Raw genomic sequence first — 22,732 nt, 5'->3', positions numbered from 1 at the left:
TTATTATTATTATTATTATTATTATTATTATTATTATCGTCTTTAACATTATTAACCAATATTTTGATTAACGAGCATTTTGTGGGCTTTTTTTTTGGGGGGGGGGGGGGCGGCATTGCCCGATTAGCAAACCTTCGGAGTGTCAATCCTTTTGTTTTCGGATGAACGAACTTCCTTACCTCAGAAGAAGAAATCACAGTGACAAGTTACACTAGTCATTATTTTATTCGGGCATTGGGAATAGTTCAGGAAAGAAATATAGAAGGGAGGAATCCGAAACACGCATATTCCGTGTGCCTACGTCATGTTTATTGATATGATGCGGCTAAGGGCCTATTGGAGGTCGTTATACCTCTCGTTTGGTGTACGATTTCTTTCGTTTCATATCACTTTATTTGTTCCCTTCATATTCTGAAATATTTAAAGGTAATTCTTTCAATTGCCTCGCACTGTGTACACGCATTTTCGTAACGGCGATTTTCCGCTTTGCTGCAGTATTTCGAAGGGTGTTTGATCCCAGCAAGTTTTGGGAGTGTACATGAATGTTTTTAGGATAGAGTCAAAAGGGACCTAAGCTTTCGATCATAGCAAAATCTTCGTCAGAAGCAAAATGGCAAATAGGCAGAAAAAGCAACCACATACATGTAAAGCGACTTCACACAACAAGAACAGTCAGGAACAGGCAAGGGACACGGAACAAAGAAAACAAAAGGAGAGGGTAGGATGTCATGGGCAAGGAGCCCAACAGGTAAAGGGAGGGGATTAGAGCAGGAGGATGGACAGACAAAAGGCAGGGGAAGATAGTAATGGCCGTGAGGGCCAGGGGGCAACCATTGAAGGAAAAGGATGAATATGGAGGCAACATCAAACAAGATAAGGAACAACAGAGAGATAAAGGAAGGTAAAGTGTGAAATAGCAACAGCAAAGGGGGGGGGGGTGAGCAAACAGCAAGCCCTAGAAAGGATCTGTACAAGTACCAAGAGGAGGCAACAAAATGAAAGTGAGAGTCAATCAACATATGCAATTAACCATATCAAAGTATGGTAATAATAATACAGCAATAATGATGATATTGACAAAACAAATTAGAATAATAATCATTAAAGCACATAAAAAAAAAGGGGGGACACAAAGTCCATGGGAGAGAAAATGTATACTTGCAAAGCAAGTATCAATAGGCAAATTAAATACGTTTCAAAGAGTTGGTTCATATGAAATCACCTTTGATTTATGATTTTACAAACAAGAATTTTCATCGCTTACCTATTTCTTTTATTACTTTAGTAATGTCATGATATTTCATGATGGTATGTGTTCTGTCTTTACATGGCAAGATAGGTTTTTTTTTTCCATCCAGGGTCAAAGAAGAAAGTGATAGAAAGATAATTGAAAGGATAGAATGAAACACCTACTCAGCAGGCTCTTGATATAACACAAAAGCAATTCATCAGAAATGCAGTACAGTTCTAAATAATTTATCAGTGGAAAAATGAGCAAAGAAAATGGGATTTCGAGTTTAATAGGAGTAGGAACATCGCAATTTACAGACTTAGACCTGATGCAAACATATTGCCTAGCTTCTGGTTGAGTTTCTTCAGAGACATAAATTTTGGGAGCAGTAAACCAGAGTGAACAAGCAAAAGGATACAATTAAATGAAAAAATAAAATGCAGGTCTCTAGACCACTCCAGTGCACGATCGAGCGAGCAACACTAAAACAGCCCCAAGGGCCAGGCCATGTCGTCAGTGTCACTCTCGTCTTAGATCATACAGGCCTAAATGTATAGATTACTCGTTTCGTACTCGTCATCGCCAACGTCACAATGGTCGGTCACACGAAATAAATTGCATCATCATAAGAGCTCTTATATCAACACCACTAGATAGTAGAATCATTATCATTATCACTATCACTCCAGTCAATCTCATCCACCGCGAAACCCTCAAAATCATCGTGGGTAATACTCTCACAAAACACATCTGTAAACGATTCAGACATCGCAGACCTAGCTACACATCTTGCACACAAAAATGAAATGGAGGTGGAAAACTACGATGAATACACAAAAACTATCGACGATGGCATTTTACCGTAGCAGAAAATACACAGAGTATCTTGCACCGGAAAAAAAAAATGGATGTGGAAAACTACGATGAGGAAAACTAGGGTGAAAACCCGATGCGTGAAGACGAACGATGAAGACACTTTACGGTAAAAATACTAACACGGAAACAAACGAGTGGGTACGATGGTCTCGCACACACGAAGATAATCGACACATCGTTCAATCGAAAAACTCAACAAACACTCGAACAAAAACTCACCCCAAATTGTGGCAAACAGGGTAATCACTTAATAAAAATGGGGAAAAAACACTCTCAGAAGTATGATTGTACTCTGAAAAGAAAGGGATACAATGATACGAAAGCAAAATAGAGAAAATGAGAGAAATGGAGGGGAAACCTAGAGAACTTCGACGAAGGAAGAGCAAGCGATTCGCGATTAGAGCGAACTTTGTATACACTTGAATAGCTAGCTGTGTGTGTGATCGCGTGTAGAAAGGGTTGAAAGCGTTGAAAGCATTGAAAGCGTTGAAAGCGTTGAAAGCGTCCACAGCTTCGGAAAAGCGTTCGGGGATTTCGTTGAATTCGTTGAATTCGTCCAAAATCCGTCCATGAAGTCTTGACGCAAAAAGCGTTGAAAACGTCCCCGGCGAAATCAACAACGAAAAAAGCGTTGGGACGAAATTTGGACGCACTTTCGTCGGGCGTTTTCTATTGCGCGTACTGTATATCTACTCGATCACTGGGGTTCCACGCAGCAGGTATTGCTTATTTATAAAAATTAATATTTCTTGTGTCAAGTTGTTTTTTATTGAAACGAAATGGCAAACTGCCCTTCATCAATGGAAGTAAACACTTTAAACTATTCAATTTTTCAGAAGTAACTATCCTGATAAAAATAGGGCATACCCCATACTCAGGTTGGTCATGAAAATATAGAATATGATTAAATATGATTATGATGGTAAATATTTGGGGAATATTGTTCCCTTGTCAATCTGGATCAGTATTTGAGTAGTTTCAACTGATTCCATTTCAATAATTATGCAAAAATTTGTTTATGGGTATTTTGCAAAATTATTTTGCAAAACACCCATAAATGTTCAATTCATGAAATTCTTCCGTCGAGATGTTTTCATTGCAACTGATTGACAAATTGCCCTACATCGACGTAAATAAGCACTGAATTGATCAGTGTTTTAGTAGTAGCCATGATAAAAAATCATGGGCGTACAAACTCGAGCAGGATTCGAAGGTCGTAGGTTCGAATCCTGCTCGAGTTTGTACGCCCATGATTTTTTATCATGGCTACTACTAAAACACTGATCAATTCAGTGCTTATTTACGTCGATGTAGGGCAATTTGTCAACCCATAAATGTGTCTCTCCACACACTAAACGAATGGGGGACAAAGGGCATGCATACTCAGGTTGGTCATAAAAATATAAAAATATGATTGAATATGATTAGGATGGTGAATATTTGGGGAATATTGTTTCCTTGACAATCTGGATCAGTATTTGAGTAGTTTCAACTGATTTTACTTCAATAATTATGCAAAACACACATAAACATGTTTCTTCACACACTAAATGAATGGGGGACAAACTGTCCCATACGTAACTGTCCCATACGTAACACGTCATGTCTGTCTTTAATTAGAACCTGTAATTAGAGCTTTTTACCCAATGACACGAAACTTACCTGTGATAATCTTGAGTGTTGTGACTTTCATCACAGTGAGTTACAAGTTGTAGAATGAAATACTTTCAGAGAGTTTTGAGGTTGAAAAAAATGTTCAAAAAAACAAAATTTTTCTGGTCCCATACGTAACGGCACATATTTTCTCTTCTAGAATATAATTGTGAAGGTCATTTTTCTCCATTTTTTGCATGATTATACTTCTCCTAGATATCAATCACCATGATAAAGTTTGATATGATCAAAAGCCATTAACACTATTTTTCAGGTCATAAAAGTCTCTGAATGTCCCATACGTAACGCGCGTGTTATCTTGGACTTGCCCTTAAACAGGTACGTGTAGCTTGAGAAGTGTAGAGCAGAGCATTGACGCCATGCTATACTACCCTTGCACAATGGACAGGGTTATTGGGAAAAGACGTGCATGGGCCACATCCGTTGCTCTTTTATGTGTGTCGTCGCAGTTTTGCATTCCTTTTGTGTGAAATCATATTTCAGACGCTGTTGAATGGGTTGTACAGTTTAGCACGAAGTTTTGGAATCTATGGCCATTGTGACGTGGCAGGACCAGAAATAGTACACCTGTAGGTTGTGTACAGTGTAGCTGTGCAGAATGGATCATGAATGACATTTATTTGTATCATGCTCCAGCCTCAAAGTGTGTCATATTTTTTTTTTTTTTAGTTTGTCTGTCCGTCCATCCATCACTCTTTAAGATGTTGTCATCACATCTTATGCAAAGCATTTTTTTTTTTTTTTTTTTTTTGGTGGTGGTGGTGGGGGAGGGGGGGGGGAGGGGTGGGGGTTAGTTGTTAAATGCCTCTGCCCTGAAGGGTCCTGGTAATATCTTTTCTGATTGCATGTCTGTTTAAATCTGTCGCAGGATTTTGTCATGATCTGATTTAAGAAAAAAAAATTGAATGGATCTTCTCCGTACCAAGCACAAGTAATGCTACATGAGGTGTAGATATATTGATTTGGCGTGGAGCAGAAGACTTTCAGGTCAAGCTCAAAGGTTACTAGAGAACTTTGGCTAACTATGACATTTTCGTGATCAGCTCTTAATAACTTCATGTAGCACCTTAGGAATGAACAGTAAAAACAAAACTTGGTAAGGATGGGTGGAAATGGCTTGATATTATACGAATGTTGTATATTTTGCAGTGGTTTACTTTTGTGATTTTTGTGAATTTGCAAAATGAACAAATTGTGAAGATGTTGCTTCCCATAACATGAATACAATATTTGTAATGTCTGAGGCTAGAATTCATTTTTTTTTTAAAGAGAATCTTCTTCTTGCTCATTTCATCTCTTGGGTTGGTGATTTCAAATTTAAGAAGTCATGAAATTGTCTTTCAAGTCCCAATTAGCGAAAGATTATACCCTCGAACTACTGTACACACAACTGTAAAGTGTATAAATTGACAGTAGTGAAAAACCAAAGGTCATGTATGAAAATATATAAATTTACCTCAAAATATGTATTTTTAGCTGTTTTGTCACGTAGAAATGCCTATATTTGCATTTTAATTCTAGAGGAAAGGGTGAATATGAATTAATCTAATTATTTGCATGAATTTGATAGTGGTGATAGGTCAAAAGTCAAGGTCAGAGTTCACTGTTCTTCAGTTTAAACCATTTATTTCCCCACCATTACGTGTACAAAGTGTACATGTACTTCAACTAGGAATGCCCAGAAGTGATGTGTAATAGAAAGGATAAAATTAAATAGACAGCTGGTTGCCTGAAATGTCCATAGTGAAAGATCTAGAGGTCAAAATTAAATATGACTCTAATTCAGCTAAAGTACACCTTGTATCATATGTATGTATTTTTGCAAGAGCTCTGACTGTGGCAAGGCTAAGCCAATTACCATACCTTTCATCCCCTATCCATTTCTTGTATTCCAGAGCATAACAAATTCACTGTGGATGCATGATACAAGTGTTGAACATTGTGATGACTGGTAATCCAAATGTCCTTCATGGTAATACGTCGATGGGGTTCCACTTGATCTACATATGATTGCAAACTGTTGCATAGATTATTCAGTTCATTTCATTTCAATTCAAGTATTCCATACTGTAAAAGTGGATATTTTCGCGCAACTAATTTTTCGTGCTTGGCTAGGTCAGAAGAGATTCGCGTGTTTTTAATTCCGCGGAATCAAGACATCACGCGCAGGAACTTATGGCAAGCAAAAATATTCGCGTGCTTATATTTTTGCGCTAGTTTCTGGTTGCGCGAAATGTGCACAAATTCCAACACCGCGAAAATTTCCACTTTTACAGTATGCTGAAAAGAATACAGAAATTCACCTACTCATATTGCACATCACATTTAAAGGGAAAACGGAGGAAAAAAAGGTCATATGAGACCTACCGAGGCCAATTCCAGTCCAATGAATATAAATGGTACAAGTTTTAATTCAACAGAGAGATAGAGTATAACTACAGTATAAGAAGTATACACTAAGCAACAAATCGAAAAGGTCAACACACAAAAACAAACATACCAACAAACAAAAGGGCAGTTTTTTTGCAAAAATTATTCAATTACACTTTAGATTAAAAACATTTTGTATTTACACCTAAAGATAACAGTGTTGTACTCTCTATAAAGAGCTGGTACTGTAAAAGTGGAAATTTTCCCGCATTTCGCGCAACCAGAAACTAGCGCGAAAATAAAAGCCCGCGAATATTTTTGCTTGCCGTAATGTTCCTGTGCTTGACGTCTTGATTTCGCGGAATTAGAAACATGCGAAACTCTTCTGACCCAGCCAAGCGCGAAAAATTAGTCGCGCGAAAATATCCACTTTTACAGTAACTCATTCCAACATTCTGTTCCAATGTATCAGAATGTAGTGTTTGAGAACTTATCTGTATACTAGTAGTATCTGTATATTCAGGGAATAATCTTCCAACTCATTTTTGATAAGCACTTTCAGCTGATGAACAATACAATGTATTTCAAATGGTATTCTGTACACTTTATGTGCTACACAAAAGTTAGTTTGTGTAGCAGTGGTGTATAAATGCATAGCAAATTGCGATACAATGTATACCAGGAAAATTATTCCCATGTATTATAGTAGACACTGGACAATTTATGACGTTAAGATGCTTGGAGGTTGATTTTATCCTTTCTAAAAGATATAGTTGTGTTTTGCCAGTTCAGATGGGGAGCATTTGATGGTAAAATTAAAATTCTTTATGAAGTAACAGTGCTTAAAAAAAAAAATCAGATACTTCTAATATAATCCATATATCAGAAAGCTTGTACAATGTACAGTATGTGACATATTTTCTACATATTTTCCAACCTATGCCAATAATGTGCTGTCTCTGTAACTCCAAACCCTGAAAATCATCACATTCAGCACCTTGATAACTCTACCTCGTAAAACTGAGGTGCTATGGTTTTTTTTTTCTCTTCTTTTTTTTTTTGTGTGCGCTACCACTAAAGTTCAAAGTGCAGAGTCTCTTCTGTTCCTATAGAGAATATCATTCAATTTGTATTGATCAGCTCCGCTGGAGAGACAGTCCGGACAATATAGAGATCATCACCTTTCAGACAGCACTGTGATGTCATAAAGCTCAGACGAACCAGATAAAGCAAATTCTTGTGTGCTGGTGTGACAATTATGCTGAAATGTCAAAGGAGAAGTTACCATGGGGATGATTTTTTTTTTTCTTCATTATTATTAATCCAAACTGTCTGGTGATACCAGTAGATTGGTAGAATCCTTTAAAAAATACATTATGTGAAAAAAGCCATAATCAATTGAATATGAGATAGATGTATCATCCGCCATGAGTTATTTTGAACTGGCTGGCCTTATCACAGAGCTGTACATAAAATAAAAAAGGCTTGCCCAGTCACTACTGAGTACACTGTGTATGTGTATGCATCAATCATGGCTGACACAATCTTATTTTGTTTTCTTTTTTCATTGCGGTCAGAATATTGACACAGTCTACCACACACACTATCAAAAGTATGCAGAATTTAGCCACTCTTAGATGCTTTTCTTTCCATTTTATTGTTTTTCATTTGTTTGAAAATATGTTTGCTATGACTAGATTTGTACATACACAGATACACACACACACACACACATATTGTCTGTCACACACATTGATGTGCACATGCAGTGCATGCACACAGCAATATTGCCTCACCCCTTGTTTGATGGATTTCATGTATTAAACCTGTACATGTGCATAATACAATAATTGCCATAATTAAATACTAGTAGGCATGGGCTTGGGGAAGGGGGGGGGGGGTGATATCTTGGTGGCACTGGCTATTTTTTCACAGGACTGCACTTTTGCTCAGTGAGGACTATCATTTTTTACATGAGGCCCATTCATACTTAAAATGAAGGAGCATGATATTTTGTGCTGTATTCTGTAATGTGAATACAACTACAATGCCAAGTGCCTCATGAAGTACCATGGTATTTAGGCTTGGTAATGCAAACTTAACGGAAAATATGCATACAAGCTTTTGAGTGTGAATCGTGCCACAAAATTTGTTGTATCACCAACCGCACTGTGGTGTACAATGTATCAGCACCCTGACACACCTCTGTCTTGTCCCTATAAGAGACTATGTACACTGTAAAACAAGGAATGTTTGTGTGCATTTTAATTTTTCGAATTTCACAAGAGCTGAGATTAGCGAAAATTAAAATGCATGTGAAAGTTCTTGTCTGCACTATACGCATTGAATGTTAGAGGCAACTTGCGAAAATTTCATGCTGCGAAAAAGGCCGTCGGCTCCAATTCGCCAAAATTTTATGCCACGAAAATTTTGTGTTTTACAGTACATGCCTACATGTTGTGCTTATCTCAGAAAGGTACACAGTACTTTCAAGCCAGAAATGTCAAGTCTGTATCTTAATTTTATCACTGTGAATGAGGATAATATCATTTGAAATAGTGGGGTATCACCATGGTATTCTGCCAATGAGATCAGTGACAGCAAATCACAGTGGTATTTGATGCCATGGTAATTGTAATGTGTAGGCCTCTGCACAGGTATCTACCTGATTTTTAGTGTGTGGATGTTTGCTGCCTGCCTTGATTCATTGTAAATGGGCTCCATAATGCTTTTCTGTACATTTGACGGCAGAGAATATGTGCATTTTAAAAGCCAGTAGAATATCGATGTGACTTCCAGGAAATGGATGCATGAATTCCATTTTTTATTGATACAGACATGGCAGTAATTTAATCATCGTTATTCAGCAGTTTTTAGTCCTTGCTGTAGATGAGGTGTCTCTTCGTTTTCTCTGCATCTGATGGAAAAATATCGCTTGCATAAAATCTGATAGAAAATGTCAGTTTGATTGCCGAGACCTCGATAAATTGAAAGCCATTTTTTTTTTATAATGCAGACACAGCAGCCATTTGATAATGGGTGATCAGAAGTTGAGTCTGTGAGGGACAAGAGAGATGTGCTTTGGGCAGGAAGATTTGGAATATTGAATTATTGATTACGAAGGCCTACAGACCTTGCTTTGGGTGTTAAAAATGTAAGATATTGAATCATAGATTTTGAAGGCCTAATATACCTACTGTTGTGGGTGGCAAGAGATGAGAGAATAAAAAGCAGTTGTTATGAATGCTTTTTCTGCGTGTGTTCACTGGTCAGCTGCATGCATGCATACACCGAATGCACTGTTGCACTGTCGGCTCCAATTCGCTGCAGTCCGCTGGGGAAACGATATGGCTAAAGTAGGCCGCTGTGTGCAAAATGTGCGACGTGTAATTCTATCCAGGCCAACCTGGGTGGATGAGTATTGGTGATTCATGCACCGCCAGTATTACTGGTACATGTGTCAATTTTAGCCAGTGAGAGCCGACAGTGGGGAATAGGGTGGGGGATGGGGGAGGACCGATGTAAGTTAGTGGCACACCTTTTTCACCTCATCCTTAAAAAAAAAATCTCATAAAAAACGGGAAAAATACAGAATAATACCTGGAGCATAAGACTGAAAATTCAGTTGCTTTTTTATCATTTGCTTTGTTTGGGGGGATGAAATTTTAAAACTTGATGATATCTGTTAGAAATACTCGGGTTGCTAATAGAAGGCTTTATTTTACTCAATATTTTGAGGTGGCTTAAGACGGATAGGACAGCTTATCTTTGTTAGTTTGACGTGGTGCCACTAAAACTGATGTATACAGCACAAATATTTTAGAATTTCACATGCAAACAAAGGTGAAGGTGGGACCGATTCAAGTGATGGTGTACCAGTATATAGGATCAAGGGTTTTTTGTGTTGTGTTGTTTTTTGTCCCCGCCGAACGAGTTCGAGCAGGGGACTATGAAACGGGCTCCGTACGTGTGTGTGTCTGTGTGTCCGTCCGTCCGTCCGTGTGTCCGTGTGTGCGTCCGTGTGTGATCAAAATCTTCAATTTGCTACTTCTCTGTCATTTACGAGCCAATTTTGATTCTGTGTGCTTTATATGATAGCACTACATGGGAGCTTTGAAACTTCTACACAGAATTTCAGTTGTGACCTTTGACCTTGACCTTTGACCTATATTGTACATTTTGCTACAAAATGCTACCTGCTTCACCATTTCTAACCCGATTTCGATTCTGTTTGCTTTATATGATGGCACTAGGTGAGGGCTTCAAAACTTCTACACAGAATTTTAACCTTTGACTTCTTTGACCTTTGACCTTGATTTTTGACCTGTATTGTACATTTTGCTACAAAATGCTACTCCTTCGCCATTTCTAACCCGATTTCGATTCCGTTTGCTTTATATGATGGCACTAGGTGAGGGCTTCAAAACTTCTACACAGAATTTTGACCTTTGACTTCTTTGACCTTTGACCTTGATTTTTTGACCTATATTGTACATTTTGCTACAAAATGCTACTCCTTCGCCATTTCTAACCCGATTTCGATTCCGTTTGCTTTATATGATGGCACTAGGTGAGGGCTTCAAAACTTCTACACAGAATTTTGACCTTTGACTTCTTTGACCTTTGACCTTGATTTTTTGACCTATATTGTACATTTTGCTACAAAATGCTACTCCTTCGCCATTTCTAACCCGATTTCGATTTCGTTTGCTTTATGTGATGGCACTAGGTAAGGGCTTCAAAACTTCTACACAGAATTTTGACCTTTGACTTCTTTGACCTTTGACCTTGATTTTTGACCTGTATTGTTCATTTTGCTACAAAATGCTACTCCTTCGCCATTTCTAACCTGATTTCACTTCCGTTTGCTTTATGTGATGGCACTAGGTGAGGGCTTCAGAACTTCTACACAGAATTTTGACCTTTGACTTCTTTAACCTTTGACCTTGATTTTTTACCTATATTGTACATTTTGCTACTAAATGCTACTTCCGGCGGGGACATATATTACGCACCGCGTAATTTCTACTTTTCCTTGTTTTTTTTGTGTGTGTGTGTGTGTAAACCAGCCCAAAAGTGTGTTCATGTGTGTGTGTGTGGGGGGGGGGGAGGGGGGGGGGCTGCAGCATATGCCGTTGCGCAAATCTTAGGCCCTTCTGCTGGGCAGTCAATAAACTCATCTTCATTTTCCTTCACTCTTGTCAGATTGTAAATGTCTGATACTGGAATACACCTTGGATATTTGCACATAATATTGAAATTGAAGCCATTCCTTGCAAATGACACGCTATGGATATGAGGCTGTCATACATATTATATCCACATTCAAGTGTGTGTATCTTATTTAGTGAGCTGTATTGGAGACGGATCTATTTTTGGGAAACACATGATGTGAGCACCTGTCTGTGAGTCCCGTACATCCTGGAAAAGCCAGAATAAAAAGCTGAAATTGTGTTCGCTGCAGGATATGGTGTAAAAAGAGAGGATAAAGGGCTTCTAGCATCCATGGACTGCAGCCATTCAAGCTAATCTCGACATGTCACAAACAGACACTTGGCAACGAACATGCGAGCTTCTGTTCTTCCTCTTACACTTTTTCCTCTCTCTTCCTTTCTCTCCCTATCTTTCCCTATCTCTCCCTTTCTCTTCCCCTCTCTCTCTCATCTCTCCATCTCCTCATTGGAAGCTGCACTGCTATTGACCGATTCTGTGACGCGTTATGTGTATTTTTGGCATGGGCAGCGCCATTACTCGGTGTCTCAGCCGACCCCCCCCCCTTCCCACTCCCCACCCCTCTCCCTACATTAGCACGCGCACAGAATGAAAAACTGCTTTAGCCAATGGGCGTCTCGTACTGAGTGCGCGAATGCTTGCTAAGTGCGCGAACCTTTGTTACAAGTGCGTGATAAACATGTTGCCCGGGGTGGGGGAGAGCAGGGGGGGTCGGCTGAGACACCCACTATGGCTGCGCCCAGTGCCATGAAATGTCTGCTGCCCTCAACGAACCCGAATCGGTCAATAAAACGGCATTCGTTATATCCTAATAGGCCCGAATTCATAAAGGTGGTACAATTGAAACCATGGTTTAAATCATGGACAAAGACCGTAGTTTTTTATGGGGCGCCAAGTGTCGCATGACCTATTTCGTTACGAAATCAGTCATTGCGTCGATGAAATGACCATTTTGTTACTTACATTTCATAATGAAGTGAACATTTCATTGACGAAATGACTGATTTCGTAACGAAATAGGCCATGCGACACTTGGCGCCCCATAACAAAACTACAGTCTTTGTCCATGGTTTAAACCATGGTTTCAATTGCACCACCTTCGTGAATTTGGGCCTTAGTGTTTGATCATTTCTCGTGGTGTATTATCCAACTGAGTACCAACAAAACACACCAGAAAACTTGGATATTCACACCTGATTGTACGAGTGACCTTAAATCCAGGAGATGAAATGCGTTATAAATACACCTTCCTGTTCCCCCCCCCCCCCCTGCTCTATGAAAGAAACAACATTAAAGGGGGAAGTCCAGACAATTTTCATGATTTCACATCAGGTAGTATATGAATCAACAGCTCCATGCATACAAACGTAGATTTGTGGAATATATTGTGATCCTTGATCAGAGAAACCGATACTCTGGAAAAACTAGAAACAAATTGCACTGAACAAGGATTATGACATAGAGGCTCACACATTTCACGAATGTTGCTTTCTTCCCTTTTTTTTCTTCCTTGAACCCCTCTCCCACGCATTCTGATCATGGTAAAGCTGCCATAATTCTTGATCATTGTGATTCGTTTTGAGTTTTGAAAACATTCTTAATCCTGATCCCAATTGCTATGAATTCTGCAACTCTGTAACAAGTAGGCCTATAATCAATTTTGTAGTAGTTAAAATGTAAAAGTCTGAAAATCATCGGGATCTCCTTTAAGCTATTTGGTGTTAACTGGAATACAGCCAGTTCCTATGATTTACATCACAGCTTTAGCTGTATTGACTTTTTCAGTCCATTGCATGTATTTGTTTATGTATCTACACCATATCTATCCATGTATGTATACTGTACATTAATACAAATATAATACATGATACACATATAAATATTAATTCATACATTCATACAAACATGCATATGATTAGGGTGTCTGGAGTATTTTTCTAACTTTCGAAATTCTTTCAAAAGGCCATTATGAACAATTTCATATGAAAGAGAATTATTTCAGTTAGACATATTTCAAATTTCATGACGAAATGATGTTCCTATCATGAGAAATTAAGCTTTGAAATCACGCCAATATTACAACTTTTTCTCGCTGAGAACGAGCGAAACACGGTCCAAATCATGTTAGCAATTAGCGCTGAGAAGCTGCATGAACGTGCGGATCTCCAGCGACCGGTTAATGAGCGCACAGCGGTTAGCTAAAACGCGTAACCAGCGCAGAAGCCACTCCCCCTAATTGTGTTGTCATACCCATGTGCGCTGCGTGCGTTCGTACATGCTCGCTGGTCGCTACTACAGACGACATTCGATTTGCAGTAGTTTGAGCGCCCTACGTACCAACTAGTACTACCTACTGTTGAAACCCGCGTATTGCAGGCGTAGCCCCGCCAGTAAAATGCGGGGAGCGGAGAACATCGCGATCGTCAGCCAGAGCAGCCGGCGTGGCGAGCAGGGTTCAAAGAAAATGCAGTCGATTGTCGAGAGCAGGTGCAAGCAGCTCGCGTGAAATGTACAAGCTACTAGTACAACCTCTACAGGCATGGAATTAATGCCACATTAGCACTATTGGTACGTGCATGAATGACCAAAATGCGAGTCTTCCGAAATCTTTTGCACGCCCTTTTTGTCAATCGGGTATTCTTAATACAAATTTGCAGAAGTACCGCCACCACAGTACGCCTACTTCGTACTTGGCAAGCAGACATTCACAGTCGACTTCTCAGTGCCAGTGACTCAAGCATCGCGAGTGCACTTTCGAAATATAAATAAACCACGATAAGAACATTACCAATCCACATGTAAACTATAATACTAGTAGATAGAACTTTAGTAGAGTCTAGAGCTTGATGTTCTCCTTTTTCAAACTGATTAGCCACGACGTACATGATTTGTGAGCGTGACTGTATCCAAATGTACAGAGTGCTATGTGTGATGTGTGTTGTAGAGCTATATGTACCGCCGTTCTGATAAGATATGGAGAAAAACTTCCTCTTTCATATGATACTAAATTTGTCAGGATTCGTTAATGGCATGGTCTGGGGATTTGGCAATAAAGGCGAATTTTGGCACAAAAATGCTGGGTCAAAATAGCGTAGGGGCGCGGCTCCATTGCGTTCTATGGGACTTGTGTGTCATAAGATAGGGGCACGTTTTGTCTGAAAGTTGGCAGTGCGCGATCAGACACCCTAATATGATTGCAGATATATTTAAAGACAACTATAGAGATCTATAGACACACACAGACATACACAGACTGTATGCCTGACTCTAGCAGTCAAAATAACAAACATATAAAAAATAGGGCCTGTCAAGTAAATTTCAAAGTCATCCAGACTGTGTTTGCCTGCAGTGTGTAGTGTGAGTGTGCCACACAGATATATTGTACAACACAGATAAAATGTGTACTGCTGTGCCAACATACCAAGAGGAAGCTGAAAATGATAGAACACATGGTAGCAGCTATACAATTTATGTTTCAGTCCATTCAAACCAGCTGCAAGCCTGTGCACCAACGTTATACATGTATCTATGCCACATGGGCTGAAAATGGTAAAACACTGTTTTTGGTAGTGACTATGGGATTCATTTTAAATAGTCCATTGTATAAACCAACTAGGTACTGTACATGTATTATTCATGCACACACACACGCACACATAAAATGTACAATGTATGCCAACTGTTTCCTTCTGAAGGTGAAAAACCTCAGCATGCATGAGTTTCATATCTGCTCCTGGTGATGCAGGCTTGCCTAGTATCTCCTTGGTAAAGTGGACCATGGACCAGTGAGCACTGCTATACTAACACAGATACGACCTGTGTTATGATTGACCTTTTGTATGTCCCATGATTTTTATAGCATTTAATTTCCCAGCTCACGCTGAGAGTGTGATTTCATGCACGAAAATAAGCAGCCCTGATTTGCTACTGAAGCTGTAGTGCCAGGGAGAGGGAGAAAAAAGTCATTTGTATCACCTGAAGCACAGTGAAATGTAGACAGGCTTCCTTGGCAGTGACTTGCTATGTACCTGTCTTTCTTCAATTTGTCTCTGATGACCCTTTCATGGATAACAATAACATTGCCAATTTAATGTAGTACTGTAGAGGTGGAATTTTTTGTGCTGTGGAAATCTTCAGGCAGAGCAAAAATAAAAGCATACAAATATTGTTGCTTGCCATATATTGTTGCTAATCGCATTCTCTGCTTACTGGAATTATGTTCCAGTAAGATATGTCTTGATTCTGTGGTATTAAAAACAAGCGAAATTCATATTACCCAACTGAGTGTAAAAAAATACTTTTTTTTTTGGGGGGGGGGGAATGGTAAGTTTTGTGTCTTATTCAGGGAAATTTAGGATTATTTTAATTATGAAATGTCTTCTTTCCTAGTGACATTGTTGGTATAGTGAAGGGCTGGTTTCAGTCATTTGATCCATTTAATGATAGAGGGACATCAATTAACAGCATAGATATGGTTGTGGTTTGTACTCGAGGAAAACTCAGAACTTAGAATTAAAATGAGGAGCAAGGACAAGTGGCAGTTTAATATTGTCAGTGAAGAGATTTCATCTGTCTTGAAACCAACATGTGGTACTGAATAGCCATGGCCTTTATCTCACAAGTGACATAGATGGCGCCCTTTAGAGAGTCATTCGGCATTCCTTCTTGACAGCGTTGAGGATTCCAGTAAAGTATGATGGATGGCGATTATTTCCGCTTCATGATCAGGATAAGGGGCTCTCAAAATATCATTGGGCATGAATCACTTGCCATTACATGACAGGGATTCCCAGCTATGGGAAGCATGATGGTGCAGGCAGGACCACAATTTTGAAGCTCCAGGTAGATTCAAATAGTGAGGTTCATACTGAGGTGGCTTAAATTTAACTTATAGCTTTAATAGGGACACCCTACTAAGTTTAGTGATAGTGGAAGCTGTGAGAGTTAAACGAAAAAGCTTCAAGTTCAGGACTGTGTGAACACTTTTTGATGCTCCCACATAACCACAAGGTTTCTTGTGGGTCTGTTGTTGGTAGCTGAATGATGTACAAAGAGGTGTGTGGGGGGGGGGGGGGAGGGATGTGAATGCACATACAGTACTGTATACGGCATTATATATTTCGTGAGTCTAAATTTTCGCGAATCGGGAATTACCGACGATTTCGCGAGTGGTTAAATTCGCGATCGTGGAGTCCTGTACTGAACAGAGAAGTGTATGCGTACGTCACATTCACATCGGGATCAGAGTCAATATTTTCGCGTGTCTTTAATTTCGCGAATAGCACCTGACTTGCGAAATTCGGGAATCGGGAATTACCGACGATTTCGCGAGTGGTTAAATTCGCGATCGTGGAGTCCTGTACTGAACAGAGAAGTGTATGCGTACGTCACATTCACATCGGGATCAGAGTCAATATTTTCGCGTGTCTTTAATTTCGCGAATAGCACCTGACTTGCGAAATTCGCGAAAATAAAAACCTCGTGAAATATTCGGCGTATACAGTATATCATGAACTTGTGGTTCAGCTTGACTCCTGCAAACACTAGATTACTGTTGATATGAAATGAACATCTTGTTGGCACGCTTTTGTTGGCAGTTTTCTGTATCAATGTACCATTCCATGTTTCAGTCACAAAACACAGCTGCAGTAGATACATGTAGGTCGCTGAACTCTGCTGTTCTCTTCAAAAGTTTTTCCCAAATGCTTGCAATAATAATAGTAATAATAATAATAATGATAATGATGATGATGATGATGATGATGATGATGATGATGATGATGATAATGATAATGTAAATGATAATGATAATGATAATGATAATGATAATGATAATGATAATGCACTGTCAAACAAGTTATAAGATATTATATGCAATGCACAAAATGGGGGGGGGGGGGGGGATGGGGTTGTTGCATCCAGGACACAAGACTCTGGATTTTATCATTAGGTAGTGCTTGTTAAAAGAATCTATGAGACCTTCTTTATTGTATTAATGACAAGATCCATGTGAACAAGGTGAAGAATCCAGTTAATCTTGGAGGAGCTATACCTATCCGTATCATTGCTGGTATGTTGTAGTGGTAGCTATCATTGGCGGTTAACAAGGTCTAACAATGTGAACATGGTATGTGAAGTTCATGACTACATTATTTTACATATACGCATATATAGAAACATAGCTCAGCCCAATATGAATTTCTCTCATAATTTTTTCGTAAAGTTGAAGCGCTCCCGTGCCTATTTCAAGCCCCCCCCCCCCCAATGCTGTTTCATCATCAGATTCACAAGTCAGCCATGTATAGCATAGCAGGGAGTAATTTTCCAACTCATATTTGATTAGCAATTTCAGCTAACGAACGATATTTCAAGTGGTATCCTGTACACTTCTATGGAAGAAAACTGCTACACAAAAGTTAGTTTGTATAGCAGTGGTGTAAAAATGCATAGCGAATTGCGATGCGATACCAGGAAAATTATTCCCTGTATAGTGGGTTAATGGGGGGGGGGGGGGGGGGGGGCTGAACAATGGACAAGGGTGTGTTCTGTGCATTGCTTGGAGACATGTGTTCTCTTTGGCAAGTTCCCCTTCCAAACACACTTCCTCCAAGATAGATTTTGTCACCATCGTTATTAGTTAGCTAAAATTTGAAATCGAAAGAGTAAGTGTCGAGTTTCTATTCAACTACAGTACATCGTATCTTCATTGTGTAGTGATGAGGATGTAGAGAATTATATCCAGCGTGTAAGTCATTTCTCCATCCTTGAGTAGGCCTTACTGTTTGAGCAGCACCTTCTGCAAATATCGTGACGTGAAAGTTTATTCAAGTATGACCTGTCATTCCATGGTTTCAAATTTCTCCATGCCATGCTGTTTGTAGCTGCCTTTGATAGAGAGTATCTTTGGATTTCACCCCCTCTTCCATAATATTTTTTTTTCCGATTTTTTTTTTTTTAAATTAGACTTTGTCCATTTACACGTGGTGCTGTAAATTATACACAGTATCAACCATTTTTCTCTTTCAAACGATGTTGACACATGAATAAAATTAGCACCTTTGGACCTTCCCGCTAGACGTTGTCTCTATCGTTAACATGCTGCAATATCAAAAGTGTATGGTTACCACGTTCAGTGTAGACTGTGGTTCGCATGATTACAATAATGTTCTTGATGACTTACTAGAATCAGTGTGTCAACTTCCATATGTGCTACACAAATCTGTGGAATTAGTGTTCGGTACAAGGAAATTTATAAATTTGCAGACTGTTTCCCCAGCTCTATCCAAACTACCATTTGCTACTGGGCTTTGTCTGTGCATTGTAATTGAAAGCAGCATATGGTACATGCCATATGATATTTGGCACATTGTGACTTGTGAAGCAATTTCAAGAGTCTGAATTCTTGATCAAAAGCAACATTGTTGGAGTAAAAAAAAAAAGAAAGAAGTATTCTCTTTTCGAAAGAAAAATAAGTTAGTAATGTCTTACCTTTAAGTGACCATATACAACACAATTGTGTCATGGTTGCCAATATCTTTATGAGTTGTTTATTTCACCAATATTGGTCATTGGTCATATTGGTCATATTGGTCATATTGGTCATTGGTCATATTGGTTCTTGATCAAAAGCAACATTGTTGGAGTAAAAAAAAAAAAAAGTATTCTCTCTTTTCGAAAGAAAAATAAGTTAGTAATGTCTTACCTTTAAGTGACCATATACAACACAATTGTGTCATGGTTGCCAATATCTTTATGAGTTGTTTATTTCACCAATATTGGTCAACTTCCAAAGTTTGAAAAAATAAAAACACTGAAATATATGCCATGTACAGTGTAGACAGTAAATACCATGTGGAGCACATGTGTATCAAAATACTGTCTGAGGGATGTATTTAGGACTTTACTCTTGTTGATTTATACTTTCTCTGTTTCAGTATTTGCCTTACAAGGTCTTTCTCTCTGAACCCCCCCCCCCACAAAAAAGTAACAAAGTACAATGTATGTATTCACTTTGCCAGAGAGGAAATGGCACAAAAATGTTCTCCACACATTACCCTGGTGTATTGTTTACAACTACACATCCGCAGCCCTAGCCTGTTGCTGTTCAGTAAATAAATAGGCCCTATGTATTATGTGGCTGAATACAAATTTCGAAGTCTTGGCAAAGGCGGCTGTCATTGCAGGAGTCTAACGGTGCCTCAGTCCCAGTCTTGTCTTTCTGTGTTTCCTGGTTGCCCTTATTCCATTGTATATGTGTGCTATTGAAAGTGTGAGAAAGCCATGTTCCTCTCCATTGAACTATGACATTAGGCATATGTTTTCCCTCATGAGCAAGGGTGATGTATTCTCAGCCTCCTGCCCCTCTGCACTACAGAGGCAGCATTGAGCCTGTGTGGTCATTTTAATTCAGTTGTAAGCTAATTTCTTGAGATATTGTAGCCTAGGTGTGTTCACACTTTGAAAACCTGTCATAGAGGAAGTGCAGAAGAATTAATACCTTTTCAAAGCCCCCAGATATAGCTCAAATTATCACAAGTTATAATGCAAGCGGAAGGCTGAAATTGTTTGCAGTGGTTATACTGTGTAAACATTAATACTTTCGCATGATTGATTTTTCGCGCTCAGCGGCTCAAAGACATATTCGGGTGTTTTTGAATTCATACTGCACAATTGTCAACACATTCACCACGTGCAGAGAAAATTATGAAGACATTTTCGCAGGTGTAAGAATTTGCTCTAGCCAGAAGTAGCTCAAAATATGCGAACATTCATGTACCGCAAAAATTTCTGCGTTTACATGTACAGTATGTGGTATATTTTGCCGTGTTGCAAATTTTGCAAGTCGATTGATATTCTTGAAAGTGTTTCAGTGATGTGTTGTATGTCATCTCCAAGGTTGGAAATATGCTGAGAGTTCTCTTAAAAAGTGATAACATTTTTTTCATTCCATTGCTGTGATTTTTGGTCACAAATTCAACTACTCCTGAGATTGTCTAGCAGGTCCTATTGCACACAATGTTCCACAAATTCATAGATGTATCCAATCCTTGACATGCAGTTGGTCTTACACTAGACATGTTATAAGTACGTATACAGTACATACTTCTCTGTTAGAATAAAAATGTTTTCTACACAGAGATGAATAGACATTATTATTTTTCTTGTTTAAGGACAAATGTTTATGTGACCATGAGTTGGTATTCATATGTGTATGCTTTAATATATTTTGTTCATATTGATAACAATTTGTATGTTTAAAGAAATATATTGTATTCACATGTAGTTTCAATTGCATTTCTGATGTCATGACTGGTGAACAGATTGATATTTCAGTGGTCAAGTGTGATTTTAAAGTCCACAAATGGTAGTATTGTGTTCACTGTAGAATGCATACTACGGTAAATGTAGAAATTTTCGCTTTGTGGAAATTTTGCACGCATTGTGTGCGACCAGAAAGTAGCGTTAAAATAAAGCACTCGAACAATTTTGCTTGGATATAGTATATGCATTTCTGTTTATTCCAATGTCATATCTGCTACCTATTTTGCTGTTCTGTTTGTCGCTTGTGCTCTCTCCTTGTCATTTCAGTACTGACGACCTTGACAAGTAATGCATTTTATTGATAATTCCCCACTCTTTCATCTTTGCATACAGGGTGAAAATGACATATCACCGGACTGCAATCACGTGAGTACCTCTAGATATTTTATCGCTATGGCAACAACATGCCCATGCATGTAACACATTTGTATAATCTGTGGGATATTGATTGTTGTCAATCGAACTCTGAGTGGTAATTTCTGAGTGTTTGTGTGTTGCCGCAGTATTGAAAAGGCAGTGCACTGTTTTAGATTATTGGAGATTGTATTTTACAAACATGTATGAAATGGAGGTCTAACCTATGTTTGTCTCCAAATCTATGCCATCTGGTATTTACTTTTTTTTTCTTTTTGGCAAAAATCAATTTGGTGCAATTAGTTCTTGTTTGACAGTCTGATAATGTATGTGATTCATTACTGTTTGCCTTACCTTGCCCAGCTGTAATCATACTGTTTGATTTCAATAATTGGCAGAAATATTGCATATCTAAATTAATTGAAGGCTTTATTTGTATTCAACAATAAATTGTCTGTTCCAAAAAAAAAAGGTAGCATCTTTTGTCTCAAGATACCAGATTAAGATCTCGAAGAAAAAATAGCAATAAAAGATTTCCTCAATCAGTCATGTGCTTATAGGCATTTTGTAGCTAGCACTTGTCAAAGCTTTGCCATCAACGCTGAGTTCGCCCCTCCAATCATGACCTAATTGTAATCTGGTGCAGTGCTGTACCCCATTTAACAGGAAGACAATGGTGGCACGATAGGGATTAGTGGGATAGGGTAATCTCTATTCATTAGCAGGTAGTTTCTAGACATCTGTACCAATCACTGAATAAAGCACTCAAACAGTCACATCAATCAGTAAACAAATCTCAGTAAGGATTAACAAGTCATCATATATCTAGATTTCTGCCATCATAAATGGTGTAAAATGCAATGAAATTTGACATACTCTGTACAAGTTTCCCTTTCCATGCAAAAGTTAAAATACAGTCAACCTCGCGTAAGTCGACATAATCGGGACTGAGCAAAACACGTCGACTTACGCGAATGTCGACTTACGCGTAAGTCGACATTTTGTCGACTTATAAATGAAAACTAATTTCCCCTGTACAGAGTTATAGATTTGGATCACGATGCGGATCGCTATACCCAGATCTTATTCCTTTTGCCGCCAAAACATGCCTACTGACATCAGCAACAATTATGTTTTAGTTCATGCATAAATCTCGCGCGGGTTAGTAACGACAACGCACAATTCCCAAATCTCTAGAGAGATTTTGACAGTGCGGGATTGGAAACCTAGGCCCGTTTCTAGACACTTTACGTTTTAAACTTGATTTGAAATATCAAATGCAAATTCCCCAAAATTGCCTTAAACTTTGCGATTTAAATTCAAGTGCGTTGCTGCGGAGATATGCTTGTGATTTTGCATGATTCTGTCGAGATAATTTTTCAGTGCCGACTGAGTTGAAATATGTGTGATTTTCCTTCCTTAAGTCGCCATATTTGTTCTGTTTAAAATTTGTATTGCCATACTCTGAAAATGAATTGTTCTCGCGCTCCGATTCGTATTGACATTTCCGCTCTGTACGGCGCGGGCCCGTCTGAAATAAAAAGAAGAAGAAAAGTTTGTTTGAAAACGACATCTTTCGGACTACTATAACCTTCGCAAAAACAAACCTCTTTCCATTGTCGGACTAATTTAACTTTGGACTGAGATTTCAACCTTCGGCATAGCGAACTTTAA

At 38.7% G+C, this 22,732-nt stretch overlaps 1 protein-coding gene across 1 annotated transcript in view; it reads left to right on the top strand.

Moving 5' to 3' along the window:
- The window catches only part of LOC139730870 (Golgi apparatus protein 1-like), an 80,875-nt gene that overhangs the window by 15,347 nt on the left and 42,796 nt on the right, over positions 1-22,732 (top strand). The window contains exon 2 of the mRNA XM_071641747.1: positions 21,038-21,070. Coding sequence (XP_071497848.1) covers positions 21,038-21,070 — 33 coding nt within the window. The remainder of the gene's footprint in view (positions 1-21,037; positions 21,071-22,732) is intronic.

This window comes from Diadema antillarum, unplaced genomic scaffold (assembly GCF_040938485.1).
Source record: "Diadema antillarum isolate AM-2024a unplaced genomic scaffold, OU_Dant_1.0 seq00000340_RagTag, whole genome shotgun sequence".
Lineage (NCBI taxonomy): Eukaryota > Metazoa > Echinodermata > Echinoidea > Diadematoida > Diadematidae > Diadema > Diadema antillarum.
This window is presented reverse-complemented; position numbering and strand designations above follow the sequence as displayed.